Consider the following 18,707-nt stretch of genomic DNA (forward strand, 5'->3'; position numbering starts at 1 on the left):
GTTAATCAAATCAATAAAGTATGTTTTAATTAATACGACTTTGAACTGAAAGATTTTAGACTAATTAATATATCTTGATTTCAAAGATTTTGGCTAATTTAAAAAAAAAAATGATAACAGTAAAACTATTAACGAGTGGAAATATTTGAAAAAAAGGACGGGTAAGAGTGCTAATTATGCAAATCCAAGGGAATCAATTCATGGTTTGATTTGATTCATTAAAGTTATAAAAACCAGGCATTATTTCTAGGTTTGTTTGTCTGTAAAATCCCCAAAATCTCAAACCCGCATCCAATCCAAACCACACCACAATCGCACCCCCATTCCTTTTTCTCTTGCTCCTTTTCCCACTCCCCGCTTCTCACATCAACCCAACCCTAGCCACATCCTGCACCTCCAATCGCTCTAAACTTATCTCCCTCTCTCTACAGTCGATCTTCGATCCACTTCGTCGTTCTCCCAAATCGCTCCAGATTATCGGCTGATTCAATCGTCGCGAGGAGGAGGAGGAGGAGTTCTTAGCGATTCGCACTCGAAGCTTCCGACGGCTCATCGGAGAGATTCGGTACGAATCTCAACGCGCTTTCTTCGACTCGAGCCGTCCACCGAAGGAACGAATCTTCTTGTTCATCTTCTTCGTTGGATTGCACTTTTATGCCCTAGCTGTTGCTGCGGCTTCTTCGGATTTCTGATTTTGGAGGGGTTTGGTTCACCGGATTCGGATTCGTCTGATTCGCAGCCTCGATCGTTTGATAACGATCTTGTTGCTCTGGTTCCGAACCTTTGGACGGAATTTTGTTTCTCTGGATTCCGAGTGCGGTCGATTTTTATGACGAAGTGAAGATTCGCCATCCGGTTGCTCGTGAAGAATTCTGGAAGTGAAAGTGAAATCTCCTTGTTGTGGTGGTTCGATTTGTTCGATTTTAACCTTAGTAATCTGCAAGTTGAGGGGGAAAATTGAAAAAGTAAAGAGAAGAGAAAGAAAAAGAGCTTTGTTATATTGTACTGTTTTATTTTCATTTTAGTTTTAATACGAGGGCCATTTTTCATATTATTTCAGAGGCCTTTTTGATTATCCTCCTTTGTTATTGTTGGTTCTAAGATTAATTTTTTTTATAGATAGAAAGAGAAATATACCATGGCGGTGTATTATAAATTTAAGAGTGCAAGAGATTATGATTCAATTCCCATGGACGGTCCTTTCATCTCTGTTGGTACATTGAAAGAAAAAATATTTGAATCCAAGCATTTAGGGAGGGGTACTGATTTCGACCTTGTGGTCACCAACGCCCAGACCAATGAAGGTTGGTTCTGATTTTGATTAAACTATTCTCTTTTAACTAGTGTTTTGGGGGCGATAATGAGTGTGGGTTTTAGTCTTTTATTTTAATTCGGGGCTTAATTATAAATTTAATCAATGAATGTGTTGCATATTCTTTAGCTTTGAGGAGGGCTCTCTTTGGATAAACTCGCAGTATTTATCCACTGCCTCTCCGATGACAATTTACTAGTTCTATAACCTTATCTGTCAACAAAACTGAAATAAGTTTGAGCTGAAATTTACCTCACTCTCCTACAAAGAATAACAATAAAAATAAAACTGCTTAAAATTGAAAGGGAATGGGGTGTTGATCTGGGTATTAGGATGAAGTTAGGCTGCAATTACAGGTGTCCAACTTTGCGAAATCAGTATGGTAGTTCATATAGTAGGCTTTTGTTGAATGACATTTTTACAGTATTTTATAGTTGTCTGTTTGGAATTTCAGAATATCTTGATGAAGAAATGTTGATTCCTAAAAATACCTCAGTCTTAATTCGCCGAGTTCCAGGACGGCCACGTTTACCAATTGTTACTGAAATAGAGTACTACCCCAAACCTTAAATCTTATTACTGTTGTTGAATTTTTCACAATTAATCAGTCATGGTGTCTGTCAATTTTTTAAAACTCCCAGTCATCAATTTGTATATAGTGCCACAGTCAGAAACTACATTGTTATTTTGAGATGATTTATTTTCGTGTGTTGCAACTATCTTTTTGTTCTTTTGCAGACAAAAGGTGGAAAGTAAGGTTGTGGAATCTGAGTCTGGAAACAGAAGCTTACCAGCTGAAGATGTATCTGCCATGAAATATGTCAGTTCCTTTCCTTTTTGCTTTTTATGAACAATTCAACGCAATCCCTTTGAAATTGACCTCTTCATACACTTGGCAGCCTGAAGATTCAGACTGGGATGAATTTGGCAATGATTTGTATACAATTCCTGATCAAGTGCCTGTTCAACCAAGCAACATAATTCCAGAGGCTCCGCCACCGAACAAGGCTGATGAAGACAGTAAGATTAAAGCCTTTGTTGATACTCCAGCTCTCGATTGGCAACGGTTAGTACAGTATTTTCCTTTCGTTGGCTGTGTTGTTTGACGTATGGAGTCATTGCAAGGTGGAAAGAATTGTAATGATAATAGTTATTTCCATTTCTTCAAGAGGAAATGGGGATTCCTTAACTCTGAATGACTTATATCGGAATAGTTATTCTATGTTTTTTCCTTCCAAACTAATATCATGTTAGGATATCTAACGATGGGGAGAATAAAAAGAGTGGGAATGGACATAATAGAATAAATTGAATGTTGAAAGTTTTCATTTTATTGTTCAAGGAATCATAATTGAATGGAAATTGTAAGAAGATCAGTACCAATATGTTAAGTGCATATCATACCTTAAAAATTAGGGGATTGAGGGAAGATAAAATAAAGGTGGATAATGGAATGGGATGGAATAATCTAGATCAGGTTCCATTCTATTTCACCCTTTTTCTTAACACAAGACAAATCGATGGCAACTAATGTCATTCCAGATCCCACCGTTCTAAGAATTCTAATATAGCCTTAGGTATTCCCATTCCGTTTGGAGATATTTTTCCATGCAACCAAATGTGCTCTTGTTTTTGTGAAAACATTTTCATTTTGGCTTTATGATATTTTTGTTTATTCATTTTAATTTTGGCATGCAGTCAAGGTTCAGACTTTGGTACTGGTAGAAGCTTTGGAAGGGGTTCAGGTGGTCGGATGGGGGGTGGACGTGGTTTTGGTGATTCTCTTTGCCTATTCTATATCCATATACTTCCTAGTTATTTGCTGCTTATGATACAAAACTTAATATGCTGATCAACTAATGCTCATTTAATTGCTGAGGTATGGCAGGGATGGAGCGGAAAACACCTCCACAAGGCTATGTGTGTCACAGATGCAAGGTGCCTGGTATGTTGATGCTTCTGAACTTTCTAGTCACCCTCTGCTAGTGAATTTCTGCACAACAATGTCAGTTTTCTCTGCTTACTTTTTTTAACCCACTTTTGTCTAGGACACTTTATTCAGCATTGCCCTACTAATGGTGACCCAAATTATGACATGAGGAAAGTCAAACAACCTACTGGTATTCCAAGATCCATGCTAATGGTAAATCCACAAGGCTCCTACGCTTTACCAAATGGCTCAGTAGCTGTCTTGAAACCAAATGAGTAAGTTCATCGTGATTATCCTTGTCCAATTTGTCATATGTAATCATGAAATTCAATTTGATATTCGTTGCAAACAGGGCTGCTTTTGAGAAAGAAATAGAAGGGTTGCCATCAACACGTTCAATTGGGGACCTACCACCTGAGCTCCACTGTCCCTTGTGTAATAATGTTATGAAAGATGCTGTACTGACAAGCAAGTGTTGCTTTAAAAGCTTTTGTGACAGATGTAGGTTTTTCATTCATCTGTTGTATTTATTGTTTTCAGAATTTTAATATTATGGTAATGTTTCACTAGTTTATAGTTCTTCCTCATTATCCAAGTATGGAATAGTTTACATAGTGTTTTCTCTGTTCTTTCTTTCTCTGAAGCTATTGCGTAAAAATCCTTTCTTGAAGTTATGTAATGTTATTCCAAAAATTCTTCAGGTATTAGGGACTATATTATCTCCAAATCTGTGTGCGTATGTGGTGCAACAAATATTCTTGCTGATGACCTCTTACCAAATAAGACACTAAGAGATACTATCAATCGGATATTAGAGTCTGGCAACAGCAGTGCTGAAAATGCTGGGAGCACTTTTCAAGTTCAAGGTTATTGAAACTATCATGATGTCTCTTGAACTATTTATCAACTATCATTGTGCTGGTATTTATATTTTTTTGTTTTTAACTTTGAGTTTTCAGATATGGAGTCTGCTCGATGTCCACAGCCTAAGATTCCATCCCCAACCTCATCTGCTGCGTCCAAGGGAGAACTAAAGGTTTCGCCTATTAATGAGAAAACAACAAATATACTTGAAACAGCTGATGATAAAAAGGCCGTTACTGCTCCTCAGCAGACCTCGGAGCAAGTTAGGAACCTCAGAGTTGCTGATGTATCTGAAGCTACTCATGAGTCTATGAGTGTGAAAGAACCAGCCTCACAAGGGAGTACTCAGCAGGTTGAGGAAGAAGTGCAGCAGAAATTGGTTCCTGCCGATGCTGGTATATATTGTTGAAACCTATTTTTATCGAGTATGGTTTAGATGGGAAAATATTCTCACTCGTATTTGTATTTTAAACTTCTCAGGAAAGAAAAAGAAGAAGAAGAAAGTCCGTTTGCCTCCAAATGGTAAATCTACAGTTCTGTGACATGAATATCTGTATTAGCAAATGTTTTTCCTGGACTCAGTGACATGACAACATTTAGTGGTTGAGGGGCATACCGACTGTTTCTAATAATTTGAAACATTTTTTTATATATGTTGCAGATTTGCAGTGGAAAACTCCGCATGACTTTGGGGTTGAGAACTACATGATGCCAATGGGTCCACCTCCAGGCTATAATTCATACTGGAATGGCATGCAACCAATGGATGGATTCATGGCACCATATGGGGGTCCAATGCAAATGATGGGCTATGGTCTTGGCCCCTTGGACATGCCATTTGCGGGTGGGATGCCACAAGACCCATTTGGCATGCAAGGTTACATGATGCCTGTTGTTCCGCCTCATAGGTACATATTTTTAAAACTGAAATTCAGCACTTTCCTGCTCTCATGGTCACAACAGAAACATGTCCTGGACATTATGGACCTTTTTTGCGAACTTATTCACAAGTAATTGCAAGATAGAAAAATATGAAGGAAGAAATAAGTTTTTCCGGAAGTAAATTTGTTGAAGCTATCTCTTTTTCTTCTCTTAAGAGATGATTTTTCATTCAAACATAAGTTTATTTGTTTATTTGAGAGTTGTAGGTTGAATTTTTCTGTTGAATTTGGTTGTGTTTGTCCAATCCAATGTCGATACATTGTTATTTAGAATGTCTAATTGTAATATAATAATTTATGACTTATTCAGGGATCTTGCTGACTTTGGTATGGGAATGAATGTTCCACCCCCAGTTATGAGTAGAGAGGAGTTTGAGGCCCGTAAAGCAGATATGAGGCGGAAGCGCGAAAATGAGAGACGGGCTGAAAGGTATGTAACCTCTTTTTGATGGCTGGCTTCCATGTTCTGATATATATTGTTAAGAAGTTTGATTCACCTTTATTTGTCCAACTAGTAGAAATAACATTTTTATTCCAGCAAATATTTAACACATCATCAGTGTTTCACATTAGCAGAGTTTTCGATATTGTTTCTTGACTGAGGAGATTAGATTGATTTTAGCCTTTTTTATAATTCTAGAGTGAATTTATGATTACTGTCAAGTCCCTACCGCCTAAAATAAAGAAATCATGTTTTATCGTTTCTTAAAATATTTAAAGTAGTTCTCTCGACTCATCCCCAAATTTTGTTCGTCATTGTTTTTTAATGAGTTTATTTTCTTCATTGAACAGGGACTTCTCCAAAGATCGAGACTTTGGTAGGGAAGTGAGCAGTGTTGGAGATGTTTCTTCAATGAAATCAAAAACTGTATGTGCTTTTTATTGTCTTAATTTTGCTCTTTTTCTACGGACTTTTATGTGCCATTTACTTTCCTGGGTTTTTCTACCGGAACTTTGGCCAGAAACCTCAAGCCTGCAAAAGCGCACTGATTGCACAGATAATCTCACTTGTTATCATACTAAACTTTGGAAGTTAATTGTTTTTTCTTGATTTATTGATAAAAGATTTATTCAAGTGACACTCTGGTTGATCATAAAATGATTGAGTGAACAAACGCTCACGCGTCTCACCATAATCCTGTGGTCAAGACAACCATACTTATGGTCATGATTTTAACCCTAAAATAGATTAAAATAATTTAAGCCATAATTTTATCTTTGCAATTGAAGTTTTTTCTTTAGGCTGTTGGGTGGGCCTGTCAATGATAATAGCTGTTTTCTTTTTCTGTATTTGGCATTCCTATTTGGTAACGATGCTTACTGAGGCTGATGCAAAAAATTGGATCATAAAATTGGGCTTTCTATATTTGGATATTTGATTTTGAATCTGTAGGTTGCATAGAATGTGTCCAATATGTATATGTATGTAATGTAATATGGACTTTTCAAGTAAGTCTTTTCTTTTAATACTAAATGGGCTAAACCATGGGTGTATGGTTCCAGCGGGAGTTAACACTACATTCTCATTCAAGGATTTGTGGCGCATTAATTTCTGGCGATGTTTCGCCGTATTAGGGGCCACGTTTATATATTTTGGGTAGGTGGTTAACGTCATGTGGCGATGGATCAGCTGGGCCCTGCGAATTATTTTAGATAATGATCCTTGTAATGTTTAGTTGAACATTTTTTTTTTTACTTTTTGAAATACTTTTTGGTTCGAAGTTGCTAAAAAAGCTATAAAGTTAATTATAATTACGGTTGAGAGGAACACGTTTATGGAAGCTGGACAATTTATTTGGTGTGGATTACCATGATGCATAAGTGGGCTTGGGTTGGGCCACTTGACCAAAAATAGAATGAACCCTTAGTTATGAGGCTTTAACGTTTTATTTATGACTGACAACGAACGAACCTTGGTGTTGTCATGGCTATCTTTTATAGGTGTACTTTGCTTATTTATTTGGTTGTTTTTATGATTTCCCAATAAAGTTATTGTAAATTGTTAAGATAAATTTAATTACTACTTTTGGGTGCTCCAAAAACTACAGTAAAAATGTTGGGTACTTAGCGTGCATTAGCTTTTGAAAATAAAAGAAATTATTTTTCTTTTAAAATCGCATACTGTTGATAATTTTAAAGCTGTCCTTTTGGAATAAATGCATTTTATTTTACTCTTTTTTATGTGTTATTTTATTATTGGGTCTAGTTGCTAGTCTCTAGTGATGTGTTTGTCATTTTTTATTTACTCTTTTAGTCAGTCAAATGTAACTGAACAAGATGGTCCTAATATTTCGGCGTTTTTATTATGGTGCAGAAATCAATTCCACCTTCCTCCGGTAGCGATTACCATCATCATCGTTTCCGTTCGGAGAGACTGTCACCAGAACGATCTCCGCGGGAGCTCGAACCTCCGCGTCCTGCCAAAAGAAAGTCTGACCACCCAGATCGTGAACGCGAAGATAGGGATCGCGACTACGAGCACGACCGTCACCATCATCACCGCCATCACCGGTCAGAATCCTCGTCTAGAAGGTCATCGGAACCAGTGACCAAAGCTCCTTCCAACGCGGCATTAGCAGCAGCTGATCGCAAGCAGAAGGCCAGCGTGTTCTCCCGCATAAGTTTCCCGGCTGAGGAGGAACCCCCTAAGAAGAGAAAGGTCAGCTCTTCTTCGACAGCAGAACCGGCCGCCGCGGCCGCCGCTCCCGGTGGGTCTTCGGCACACCTGAAGGCAGTGTCGAACGGGTATTACGAAGGAAGGAAGAGCAGCGCCGCTGCGGATTACGAGTCGAGCGACGATGAGCGGCATTTTAAACGGAGGCCTTCAAGGTACGAGCCGTCTCCTCCGCCTCAGGCGATGGAGTGGGAGGAGGAAGGAAGGCATTCGAGAGGTTCGAGAGAGCGCAAACATAGGTGACATTTTTGATGCAGTTGTGCCGGCAACCATTAGCCTACGACGAAGTAAACAGACACTTTTAACTGCTAGCGCTGTGCTGTGCCTGTGCTCGCTGAGAGTCGATTGTTATCAACTTCTCTCTTCCAAACCTTGAAATAAGCTTCCTTTTGGAAGGAATTTATTTCATTGTAACTTTGCTTCCCGTCAATTTTCAATAATTTCGCCGTGTAAAATTATCACTTTTTATTCAAATCTAATGAAATGGATTTCTTTATCAATTGCTTTGGGTATATAGATGGTTTATATTTCATTTTTACCCTATTCAGTGGAGTGAGACGGATAAGAAATTAAACTTAAATTTCTCGACTTTTAGCTGCACTACCAATTTTACAATATCAACAATACGAAATGATTAGTTATTATGTCCTTTAATATTAGTAACAGACTACTTTAAGAATACATCTTATCCATTTCCCTTTCTCTCCATTTTATTTTCTTATCAAATCTGTAGTGGTCACATATTTAATATATACATCAATTCACTTATCTCCTTGATGTTTCCTTCTTATGGAAATGAAGAAAGCCATGAAACATATAAATGGCAGAAAGGTTAAAAATATATGTAATGAAAAAAAAAGTGTTTGAGAATAAATACTTTGTATTTTTAAGAAAGTCAAAAAAATAAAAGAAACAAAAAATAACAAAAATCATTATTATAATATTTTAACTACTTTCTTTCTATTATAATATCATTTTAAATATGATATTAAAGTAATAAAAATAATAATATCAAAATAAAAAAAGTTATCCTACTTTTCATTCATTTTTTTTAAAATCAAACAAACTTACATTTTTTTCTCTTTTACTCACAAATAGTTTCCTAAACTAAAACAAGAATCAAGTGATTATTCAATTCTATGAATACTTTTTTCTTACACAAAAGAAAAAAAGTTATGTGGAAGATAGTTGAGATAATGACACATATTTTAAAACAATTATCTTAATTTAACTTTTATATATAATATTTGTTGTGAGATTTTTTTTGTCATGTAATTACACAAAAATACAAGAGTGGTTAGATGTATTTATGTTTCTAAATGTAACATTACAATAATATAACAAGCACAAAATATAAATTTTTCATTATACAATGTCATTGAAACACATTTTTGCACAAATACCTTGTACTTGCATTATATTACATATTATTGAACTAATGACCCTTCCAACATATTCATACCTTTAAAAAATTACACATCGGTATACCCTGCACATTGTTCTCCTACAACACCATAACTTTTTACGTAATGATAATGTTTAATTATTTGGATGGTTTTCACTTTGACAAGGTATGTCAATTTGGTCTTCGTTGGTATTAAAATGTCAATTGTATTCTAATTTTTGAAAAAGTGTCTTAACTGAGTCTTTCAGATAAAAATTACTAAGGTCGTTAACGACATGCCACGTGACAATAAGTGGTTTTTGTATCATTTTTTTATTTATTGTAATTTTTTTTTTTGCAAAAAAATAAATAAATCTTGTCACGTGTTAGGTTCCTGGTGTGACCTGTGATATTGTCAATGCCACGTGGTAAGATTATGCTACGTATCAGTGTCACTTTCACGGTTAAATGTTATTGTTTTGATTTCAATTTAGTCCTCATATGTTTCCTTAATTCAATTTAGCCCCTACTTATGTTTCTTTAATTAAATTTTATCCCATTTATTTAATAATTAAAATATTTTTTTAATCCATTTTTTATAAAATTAAAATTAATTAGCATAAATATTTGTACAAAATTAATTAATATAAATTCGTAGGCAATTGTTGCTTTCACATTACTGTCTCTAGAGCTACTTGCACAACATGGTTGTTGAAAAAATTTCATTCAGGTATTGGAAAACTTACACCAATGATTAATAAACCATTTATACATTTTGTTGTAACATTGACAAGATACCAAAGTCAGGTCAACTATTTAGTGATATTTTTATTTTACTTTTGTTTAATTCATTTCATATTCTATTGTATTGTATTTAGGGATGTTAACAGGATGAGTAGAGTACGGGTAGTAGCTCCTACATACCTTATTTGATGGATAAATATTTGTCCCGTACTCGTATCTGTCGGATATCCGTTATATGGGTATCTGTCTAATTTTTTTATATCTGCAAGTATCCACGGGTATCCGCGAATATTTACAAAATTATTTAAAAAATATATATTTAATCATAAATTCAAGTAAAATATATCATTGTCATAAATTTTAAATAAAGTTCAAACAAATTCAAGTCCATACAAGTCCAAATAATTATAAAAATATATATATAATTACGTTCAACACAATGGAAATTCTTTAACTAGTCAAGCTCACTTTCTCCGTTTGATTTCTGAAAAATAATCAAATAATAAACCTCAACTGCCATGTGCCAAGTATTCTTATTTTGATTCCATCATTTGACAACAAGCATACCATAAATGTCATTGTCTATATAGTGTTTGATGTATATGCCCAATTTCAAAAAAGGGTAAGAGAAGAATGTCAAGGGGTATACTTGGAAGAAAACAACGTACTAATTCTTGAATATGAAAGAATGAAGACAAAAGACAAGACGAGATGTGCAACTTAGTAAAAATTAGGTCAGAATGTATTTTACTAATATATATATATATATATATATATATATATATATATATATATATATATATATAGGTATTTTTATGAATTAAAGTTTAACAGGTACGAGTATCCACGAGTACGGATACTATGATACTCGTACCCGCCCCATTAACATGCGGATATAAAAAATACTCGTACCCGCGGGTAGCGGGTATTTATTATTAATATCAGTTTCCTACCCATTGCGAGAATTATCCGCAGATACCCACAAATACGAATATTTTTGACATCCTAATTGTATCTTATTTGTTTTATTGTTCTAATCACTCACGAACAATTTTTTGTTGCAAAAGATGATTTCCCAACATCATGAAACCTTTCACGATGGTTTTCTGAAGAATTTCCACATATATAAAAAATCACTTATAAAAATATACAAATATAATAATAGTATGCTAAGCTACAATAAGTTGTGATTAAACAAAAGAGGATAAGAGCCATGTTAAAGTAAAAAAATATGAGAACACATTGATAATAATTAAACAATGGAACGTAAATTAAAAATAAAGGAATAATGTTAAAAAGGATTCAACATAAGAGAAAATGTAGATAATACTAAAATAATATTTTTTAATGCTTTTAAAAGAAAAGTGGTGCAATAAAGCATATGTAAATTACATAAATTATTCAACCATTTATAATTAAATTTAAGGTTTATTGGCATTCACAGTGTAAGCAGAGATTTATATCTATTTAAATCGTTTGATTAATTATTTAATTAAAAGAAATATATTTTTCAAGGTATATTATAAGATGAATTATTCAATTAGATATATATTTTTATACAATTTAACATACCAACAATATATTGTTAAAATTCAACGATTATATTAATTTAAATCACATTCTATATAAAGTTATTGAATAATGTAGTAATAATTATTATTTATATTAATAATTAAAAAAATACGCAATTCAGTAATGTTTTAACATATTAGAATAATACTATTTTTCAAAATATATATTAAAATGTGAATCTTCATATATAAGAAAAAGGGGGTGAAGAAAGAATAAATAGATGACGATAGAAGCCCTTTTCAGTGGTCCAATTTTGCGGGCTCGACCCGTTCTAATGCACTTAGGTCATAAAAATTTAACGGACGGCTGAGATCTATCGCCTTGGCTTAAGCAGGGTGTGGTGTCTATAAAAGTTAAAAGAGGAACCCAAACCCTAGCACTTTGCTACTGCGACTGCGCGTTTCCGCACGATGGGTATTTTTTTCTGTCTATCTCTTTTCTTCCTTCGTTACTACCTTTCGGATTGGTTTTCTGATGAATGTATACGTTCGATGTTCTATTTTCCAATGAGAAGCTCTGTTTATAATTTTCACCGTGACGTCGTGTATGTGAAAGTGAAAATGGTCACTGTCTCATTCCTTCTTGGAAGTTTTTCGAATTTTATAGCAAGATTTAAGAAACCGTAACTACTGGAAATTCGCTCTAGGAATATGCTTTTTGTTTTTGGTTATGAATGCTTGTGTTTCCTCTTCATTTTTGGTTTGGTGTTGATATAATTTTGATTCATTGGACTGACTGGATTTTAAATTGACAATTTTAGGCCTAACTTTTCCTTTATCAACCTCAATGGAATGAATGAATGATAATGTATGTTTTGTTCATTTTTTTGAGTGGCGGCGTTTTGCTTTCTGTTCTTCTTATTTGGTTTTAAGGCTTATGTTTATAGGTTATGCTGGATTAGTTTGTCATCATAGCAGTTATTTATTATACAACTGCGTTTCGGATTTAGTTTGTTTTAATTGTTGAGCTGTGTTGATTTATGTGCAATAGGTGCTTACAAGTATGTCTCGGAGCTCTGGCGCAAGAAGCAGTCCGATGTTATGAGATTCTTGCAGCGGGTGAGGTGTTGGGAATACCGCCAGCTGCCATCAATTGTTCGTCTGACAAGGCCTACTCGCCCAGACAAGGCTCGCCGCTTGGGTTACAAAGCTAAGCAGGTGGGGAATTTTGTTTATGTTAGATGCGATATTTTAGTTGTTTATTTCTTTGCGTCGTTCAACCTTCTGCGTTCACTTTTTTCACGGGGAAAGAATTGTTTATCAATAAACAAATGACTTTTTTATCTGGATGATTGCAAAACAGTGTGACTTCTATGTAATTCCATGATGTCCTTATCTAATTTAGATGTCCTTGGAAAGTGTGAATGACATAGTTATGTGTAGTTTTAGGTTAGTTAAATTTCGAACTGTGATGAAACAAACATTTTGAAAAATAGATAGCAGTATTTGGTAAATTTCGAAGAAATTAAAGAACCATTATATTGAAAAAATTGTCCGGATGAATTTGTATTTTTTGTTGTAGAACTTCCATATTTACGAATGATTGGATGCATTTCTAGACGAGCTATAGTAAAATTACCAATTGTTGGTCATGTGACGCAGTTGTTTATCTTCTTGCCAACTGTGCTTTTCTAACAGTCAAAGGAGTTTTCATTGGCAAATATAGATTTGTTACTACCTTGCTAGTTTTCATTGGCATAGACCTTTTTTCATTACTATGAAACCTGTCCAGTCCTTGTAGTGGACCTGTCTGAACTTGGTTCACTTGAATCGGGATCGTGATTATATTATTGTGTTATTTCAGGGTTACGTGGTTTACCGTGTGCGTGTCAGGAGGGGTGGCAGGAAGAGACCAGTTCCCAAAGGTATTGTTTACGGTAAGCCAACCAACCAAGGTGTTACTCAATTGAAGTTTCAGCGCAGCAAGAGGTCCGTTGCTGAAGAGCGAGCTGGAAGGAAGTTGGGTGGCCTTAGGGTCCTCAATTCTTACTGGGTGAATGAGGTTAGTTAACATGTTATATCATTCGTTGAAGGTGGAACCTGATTATAGATTGCTTATTGGTTGTTGTGATGCTATTGCTGTGTGTTACAGGACTCAACCTACAAATATTTTGAGGTCATTCTGGTGGATGTTGCTCACAGTGCTATAAGAAATGATCCAAGAATCAACTGGCTCTGTAACCCAGTCCATAAGCACAGGGAACTTCGTGGCCTTACTTCTGCTGGGAAAAGTAACAGGGGTTTACGTGGCAGAGGACATCTCTACCACAAAAATCGCCCATCACGCAGGGCAACCTGGAAGAGAAACAACACACTTTCTCTTCGTCGTTACCGCTGATTTTATTACTGTTATGGTATCTTGCTTCATTTTCTGAAAATTTGGAGTGCATTATATGTAAGACTATAGGAAATTATCAGTTTTGAACGCCTGAATCATCTTTTTTTTTCACCCCGAACCCCGTTTTAGAAGTAAAACTTGAGAGATTAATCATTGTAAGATTTTTGCTATTTGTTGGTATTGTTTGTTATTGATTTTATCGTACTACCTCATCTTTGCGATTCTCGTGCTATGATTCTTTTGGAGTCCGTTTATATTTGTTTGGCGTTGGATGTTTTACTGTGAGCTAAGAGTGAGTGAAAAAAAATCATAACCGTGTTGCGATAGTTAATTTGTAAAAGCCTTTTTTTTATTGTTTAATTCCTTTTTGAATTATAAATTATTAATAATATCATTAAAGTATGTTTTAGGGTTTCCCTTTCGAATATAGCTTCGGAATATATTTAGTGTAAATTTTAATTTTAATAGGAGTGTCTATAATGCTTGTAATTTCAGATTAAATACTTTGTATCTTTACTCCAATTTTAATTATGTTTGAGATTTTTCTTAAACGATCGTCTTCGTTTAACTAACCGATTTATACTAAATTTACATTAGGGGATAATTGTGGTTGTGGGCAGTAAAGTTACAACAGGACGAATCATAGTCATATCTTCATTTTAAAAATATATTTATATGTCTAAGAGACATTGATATTTTTAAATATTTTAATAGATTTTATTTTATGTTTTTCCTTAAGTTCTATTAATTTTTCTTATCTTATTCAAAATGTATTTTATTTTATTTTTTAAAAATTATATTTATAGTTTTACTTTTTTTATTAGTATATTCATATTTCTTTTTATGATTTTAGTAAATTACATGTCTTTTTTTGTACTTCAGTAAAATGGCTTTTGTTTCTTATTTATAAATATCATATTTACAATAATATAAGCAAAAAGTTATGAAATTAGAAGATGAAATTTTAAAAGTAAATGTTTTTCCATAAATAAAAATTTGAATTTATAAATAATATAAGAATCGTTAATATGATTTTATTAAAATTATAAAAAAGGTGAAGCTCTTAAAAGACCTTGGAGTATATGTTGTTTAGTATATAATCTAGTAATTATTGACGCATTTATTGACATATAATTTAACAATATTCTAAATATTATATTACACTAGAGTGGAGTGGTCCATGTGAATATGATTTAAAATAAATTGTGGTCTGGTCTCCATCTTGGATTATGTTCAGTACTAACGTCAAGGAACTGCACTTCATTACTAGCAATGTGTTTTTTCTAAGTGTTACATATGTTTTTTTGGAAGAAACCTGATGTGGATGCCCAAGTCCTTTTACAAATACCTCTTCACAGTTTGCATACATTCCCTGACGTGAAGGAGGCATATGCTATATTTTGATACTTTGACAGTTTTTGTTAATGACAAACTCTTCACCAAACCTTTCTTTCATTTTTCCAAATCATGATAAATTATTAAAAAGAAAAAATATCGATCCAATTGAATGTTGTCATGTGAACATTGTTAAAATTTTGTCAAAAAAAGTTTGTCAAAAAATCTTTTTCCATATTAATTGTAGAAGAGAGAGTTGGATTTTCTTTACCACATGGACAATGAAATGACCATTACCTTTAATTGTTCTTTTCTTCATCATACCGACAACATTACAAAAGCACTTGTTTGGTTAATACATCAGAGTGTCGATTTAAAAATGTAATTGTTTATTTGGCCATAGCTTTCAGCTTTCACTCATTACATTCTATTTCAGATTACAACGGCAGAAACGCCATTACTTCACTTCCAAGTGTTCATTCATAACTTCCTGAATAGTAACAAATCGACCATATTCTATAGAGAGCTGTGCTGCAACTCCTATAGCAACAGATACTAATCCATCTTGGAGATCTACACTTGGACCCTTTTCTCCTCTGCCTCTGATTGCAGACAAGAAGCTAAGGTGTTCTAGATAGCTAGATCCATGGTGTAACCCATCATATCTGTACAGTCCACAACACCAAAATGAAAATTTAAATCACTTTCATTTCATTTCACTATCTCAACAAAGCTTAGCTCATTTATGACATTTAACAGATAGAAGGAAGCTACCCACTTTATTCTCTGATCCTCAGCTTTCAAAGTCTGGACACCATTTCGCCCCCCCTCTCGTGTACCAAACCGCACAACACTCTCAGGAACAAAGGCTTCTCCCTGTCAACAAACAAACTCATGCACCTATTGTTGAAATAATAACTCACCAAACTTAATTCTATCTTAATCAACAAGCCACGGCAAGAAATACAATTGATAGAGACAGAGTTTTACCTTTCCAATATCTCCTACAACAGATATTTCTTGCTCATTTTTACTTCCTTCGGCAAACATACAAAGGTCAAGCATTCCTCGAGAACCATTGTCAAATTCAACAATAACATACGCATTGTCAATGATATCGGGCACCTGCCCAACAAACCAGTGAATAGCAGTAACAATATGAAAGCTTAGAGGAAAACTTTGCGCCAATTAAGGCTGCTACACAGAAGAACATATATGAAAAAGTCATAATCTTTATTTCTTCATCAGATATGAAAATCTCGGCTATCTCTTATTGTAACTCAAAGATTATTGTTTCAAGCTTGGTTATTGTAACTCAAGTACCTTTCCATCATATATTTCATCCTTGTGATTAACATCGATAGCTCCAGAAGCCATCACACGAACAGGATTTGAACCTACAAACAGTCTCATCAGATCAAAGAAGTGGCAACACTTCTCTACCAGGGTACCACCTGAGTTAATATTGAACCGATTCCAATTGTTCACCTGTGACCAGTATCACTTTTCAGCTAGCTCACTAAGAGAACACAGAAACATGTAATTTCAAATTGCATAAAATCTAACCTTAACCAAAAATGGAAACCGATGCTCCCGAATTGATACCATTCTGATTCGTCCGAGGTTTCCTCCCTGAACTATTTCTATCAGCTTTGCAACAGGTGGCATGTATCTATATTCCAATCCAACTTGTACCAAAATATCTGGTCTCTTTCTAGCAGCATCGACAACCTAATCCAACGTATACACAACAACATCAAATTAGTTATTAGTTCATCATCATTAAAATTACATTCTAACAGTTAAGCCCATAATAAGCAACCGATTATATGAAAGGAAAGAGAGACCTCTTTGCAGTGAGAGATTGTGGTGCACAAGGGTTTTTCTACCAGTACGTGATGGGGTTTGGAATGATTGATTATGTCCATAAGAATCCTGTGATGGGTCATGTTAGGACTGGATACCACCAGAACATCACAAAGTCCACTGTCCAACAGCTCCTGGTGACCTGAAAAAACCTTCACAACTTTTCAACTCATCATGCTCATTCATTCATTCAATTTAATTCAACAATTCAACACTATACAGAGTTGCCAACTTAATTAAACAAAAAAAATCTCCAATTCCAACCTTGAAGTACTATTACCTTCTCTCCTATATGATACTTAAAAAAAAATAGCTATATCGGTAATCTCTAATCCCTCAAATATTAGAAGTAATGCCAAGAACTTTCCAAGTAGCGATAAACCCTTCAAATTACTCACGGGATCACCTATATAGAGAATTTGGGTTCTCTGGTGACTTTTTCTGTACTGGTTCTCTGCAATGTCCTCGGTGTCTTCGGCATAAATTCACGGTTACAGATTTTAAAGATTTAAAACATATTAAAAAGATTTTTAAATAGAGAAAGAATAATCCTTGGAATCCCAAATTGTTGGTTTATTATTCTTAATTAAACTATCAGCTTAGTACAAGTACTGCCAAGATAATTGCAGATCAAACTATATGTTTCCTAATGAAGCCTGATAAATAGCACTTCTAGATTCAAGTCACAATTATGAAACAACGATATATCCAGAAAAAATTGTTATATTAAACAGAAAGTAAAGAGCAGAGTGATAGTGATAATACCTTGAGAGGCCAACTGAAGGAGTGTCCCAATTGAAGAGCGAGTTGTTGCGAGGGAATATGAGGGTCAGCAAAAGCGACAACCGCCACGCCTTCAGTGCGAAGATGGTACAAATTCACGAGATGCTCTCTACCCATCATTCCAACTCCTATGATTCCGTACTTCAAAACACCACTTCCCATGGATTCTCAATTCTGATTCTTCAACACTATCTAACACGGTTCTTTTGTTTCTACCAAAATCTGGTATTTAGAGTTATACAACACATTTCATCCATTCATTATCCCACAAAATCATCCATGTCACTTCACATCTTTTTGCCATTGGATTTTCTTTTTCTTAATTTCATTCTTTATTTTGTTTCACTTTTGGACATAATTAATTACAATACAACTTTCCTCATTCTAATCCGTTCGCAAATATCGATTTTAAAAAATAGATTCCAAGTAGACGATATTGTAAAAGTTTTTTTTTTTTATTAATATTTACTATAAACTCAAAGAACTTCGCATTTAGAAAATAATTTTAATTTTTTTTTCTATCACATACAAAGTCACAAATCAATAATATTTAACATAAATTTTAATTCCAAGGTATGACGTACGAGTTGTACACGTTTTCAAATTAACAATTTTGTAGCAATTTTAATTTTTAAAATCATTCAACTATATCACCCATTTATATTTTTTATGTAGTAACAAGTTTATAATTTGTTTGCTATTATTATAAAATCTCGTAAGAGTGAAAAATACAAATAAATAACATGATCTTTATTATTAGTTAAAATGTATTAAAAAAATGGAAATGAAAAATTAGAATAGTGATATTAAAAGGGAGATCTATTTGATTTAACTACTAAAAAAAATCATAATTTCTTTTTTTTTGAATTTCTTAGAAAATATTTATAAATTTTGTTATGAAATTTTTTTTACAAAAAATTACTAATTTTTTTTGTAAAATAATTTTATAAAACAATTTTTATAAT

At 33.9% G+C, this 18,707-nt stretch overlaps 3 protein-coding genes across 8 annotated transcripts; 2 read left to right on the plus strand and 1 right to left on the minus strand.

Moving 5' to 3' along the window:
* Positions 1 to 244: 244 nt before the first annotated feature.
* Positions 245 to 8,221, plus strand: LOC114176869 (DWNN domain, a CCHC-type zinc finger). 4 transcript variants are annotated; one of them, XM_028062049.2, is made up of 16 exons: positions 245 to 1,002; positions 1,120 to 1,304; positions 1,767 to 1,863; positions 2,051 to 2,132; positions 2,212 to 2,378; positions 3,011 to 3,087; positions 3,192 to 3,257; positions 3,361 to 3,517; positions 3,595 to 3,743; positions 3,944 to 4,108; positions 4,202 to 4,501; positions 4,587 to 4,628; positions 4,768 to 5,014; positions 5,358 to 5,477; positions 5,840 to 5,915; positions 7,362 to 8,221. In XM_028062049.2, exons 2-16 carry the CDS (start codon positions 1,139 to 1,141, stop codon positions 7,962 to 7,964), a joined length of 2,514 nt encoding a protein of 837 aa, XP_027917850.1. In that variant the 5' UTR covers positions 245 to 1,002; positions 1,120 to 1,138; the 3' UTR covers positions 7,965 to 8,221. The 4 variants fall into 4 exon arrangements, with proteins under 4 accessions (XP_027917850.1, XP_027917851.1, XP_027917852.1 ...); XM_028062050.2 differs by having other exon boundaries at positions 245 to 965; XM_028062051.2 differs by having other exon boundaries at positions 245 to 1,304; positions 3,201 to 3,257.
* Positions 8,222 to 11,696: 3,475 nt separating this feature from the next.
* On the plus strand, positions 11,697 to 13,965 carry LOC114179705 (large ribosomal subunit protein eL15z). The gene is made up of 4 exons (XM_028066122.2): positions 11,697 to 11,835; positions 12,412 to 12,578; positions 13,225 to 13,422; positions 13,513 to 13,965. The coding sequence occupies exons 1-4, from the start codon at positions 11,832 to 11,834 to the stop codon at positions 13,756 to 13,758; spliced, it is 615 nt and encodes a 204-aa protein (XP_027921923.1). The 5' UTR covers positions 11,697 to 11,831; the 3' UTR covers positions 13,759 to 13,965.
* Positions 13,966 to 15,380: 1,415 nt separating this feature from the next.
* LOC114176350 (Oxidoreductase family protein) lies at positions 15,381 to 18,034 on the minus strand. 3 transcript variants are annotated; one of them, XM_028061370.2, is made up of 7 exons: positions 17,725 to 18,034; positions 16,941 to 17,111; positions 16,660 to 16,824; positions 16,417 to 16,581; positions 16,084 to 16,218; positions 15,872 to 15,969; positions 15,381 to 15,758 (listed from the first exon to the last, which is right to left on the minus strand). In XM_028061370.2, the coding sequence occupies exons 1-7, from the start codon at positions 17,902 to 17,904 to the stop codon at positions 15,551 to 15,553; spliced, it is 1,122 nt and encodes a 373-aa protein (XP_027917171.1). In that variant the 5' UTR covers positions 17,905 to 18,034; the 3' UTR covers positions 15,381 to 15,550. The 3 variants fall into 3 exon arrangements, with proteins under 3 accessions (XP_027917171.1, XP_085526899.1, XP_085526898.1); XM_085670773.1 differs by having other exon boundaries at positions 16,941 to 17,101; positions 17,725 to 17,958; XM_085670772.1 differs by having other exon boundaries at positions 16,941 to 17,119; positions 17,725 to 17,913.
* Positions 18,035 to 18,707: the final 673 nt, after the last annotated feature.

This window comes from Vigna unguiculata, chromosome 3 (assembly GCF_037176805.1).
Source record: "Vigna unguiculata cultivar grain cowpea cultivar isolate G323 ecotype 2 chromosome 3, ASM3717680v1, whole genome shotgun sequence".
NCBI classification, from domain to species: Eukaryota; Viridiplantae; Streptophyta; class Magnoliopsida; order Fabales; family Fabaceae; genus Vigna; species Vigna unguiculata.

Bases quoted from the DNA above. Each gene is read 5' to 3' on its own strand.
- LOC114176869 (XM_028062049.2), top strand. From the start codon at position 1,139: ATGGCGGTGTATTATAAATTTAAGAGTGCAAGAGATTATGATTCAATT. The intron at 3,088-3,191 runs GTGATTCTCTTT...TTAATTGCTGAG, and splicing joins GGGGGGTGGACGTGGTTTTG to GTATGGCAGGGATGGAGCGG. The intron at 3,744-3,943 runs GTAGGTTTTTCA...AAAATTCTTCAG, and splicing joins TAAAAGCTTTTGTGACAGAT to GTATTAGGGACTATATTATC.
- LOC114179705 (XM_028066122.2), top strand. The intron at 12,579-13,224 runs GTGGGGAATTTT...GTGTTATTTCAG, and splicing joins TGGGTTACAAAGCTAAGCAG to GGTTACGTGGTTTACCGTGT. The intron at 13,423-13,512 runs GTTAGTTAACAT...TGTGTGTTACAG, and splicing joins ATTCTTACTGGGTGAATGAG to GACTCAACCTACAAATATTT.
- LOC114176350 (XM_028061370.2), bottom strand. From the start codon at position 17,904: ATGGGAAGTGGTGTTTTGAAGTACGGAATCATAGGAGTTGGAATGATG. The intron at 16,825-16,940 runs GTCTCTCTTTCC...ACGTTGGATTAG, and splicing joins CAATCTCTCACTGCAAAGAG to GTTGTCGATGCTGCTAGAAA. The intron at 16,582-16,659 runs GTTAGATTTTAT...TACTGGTCACAG, and splicing joins GGTTTCCATTTTTGGTTAAG to GTGAACAATTGGAATCGGTT.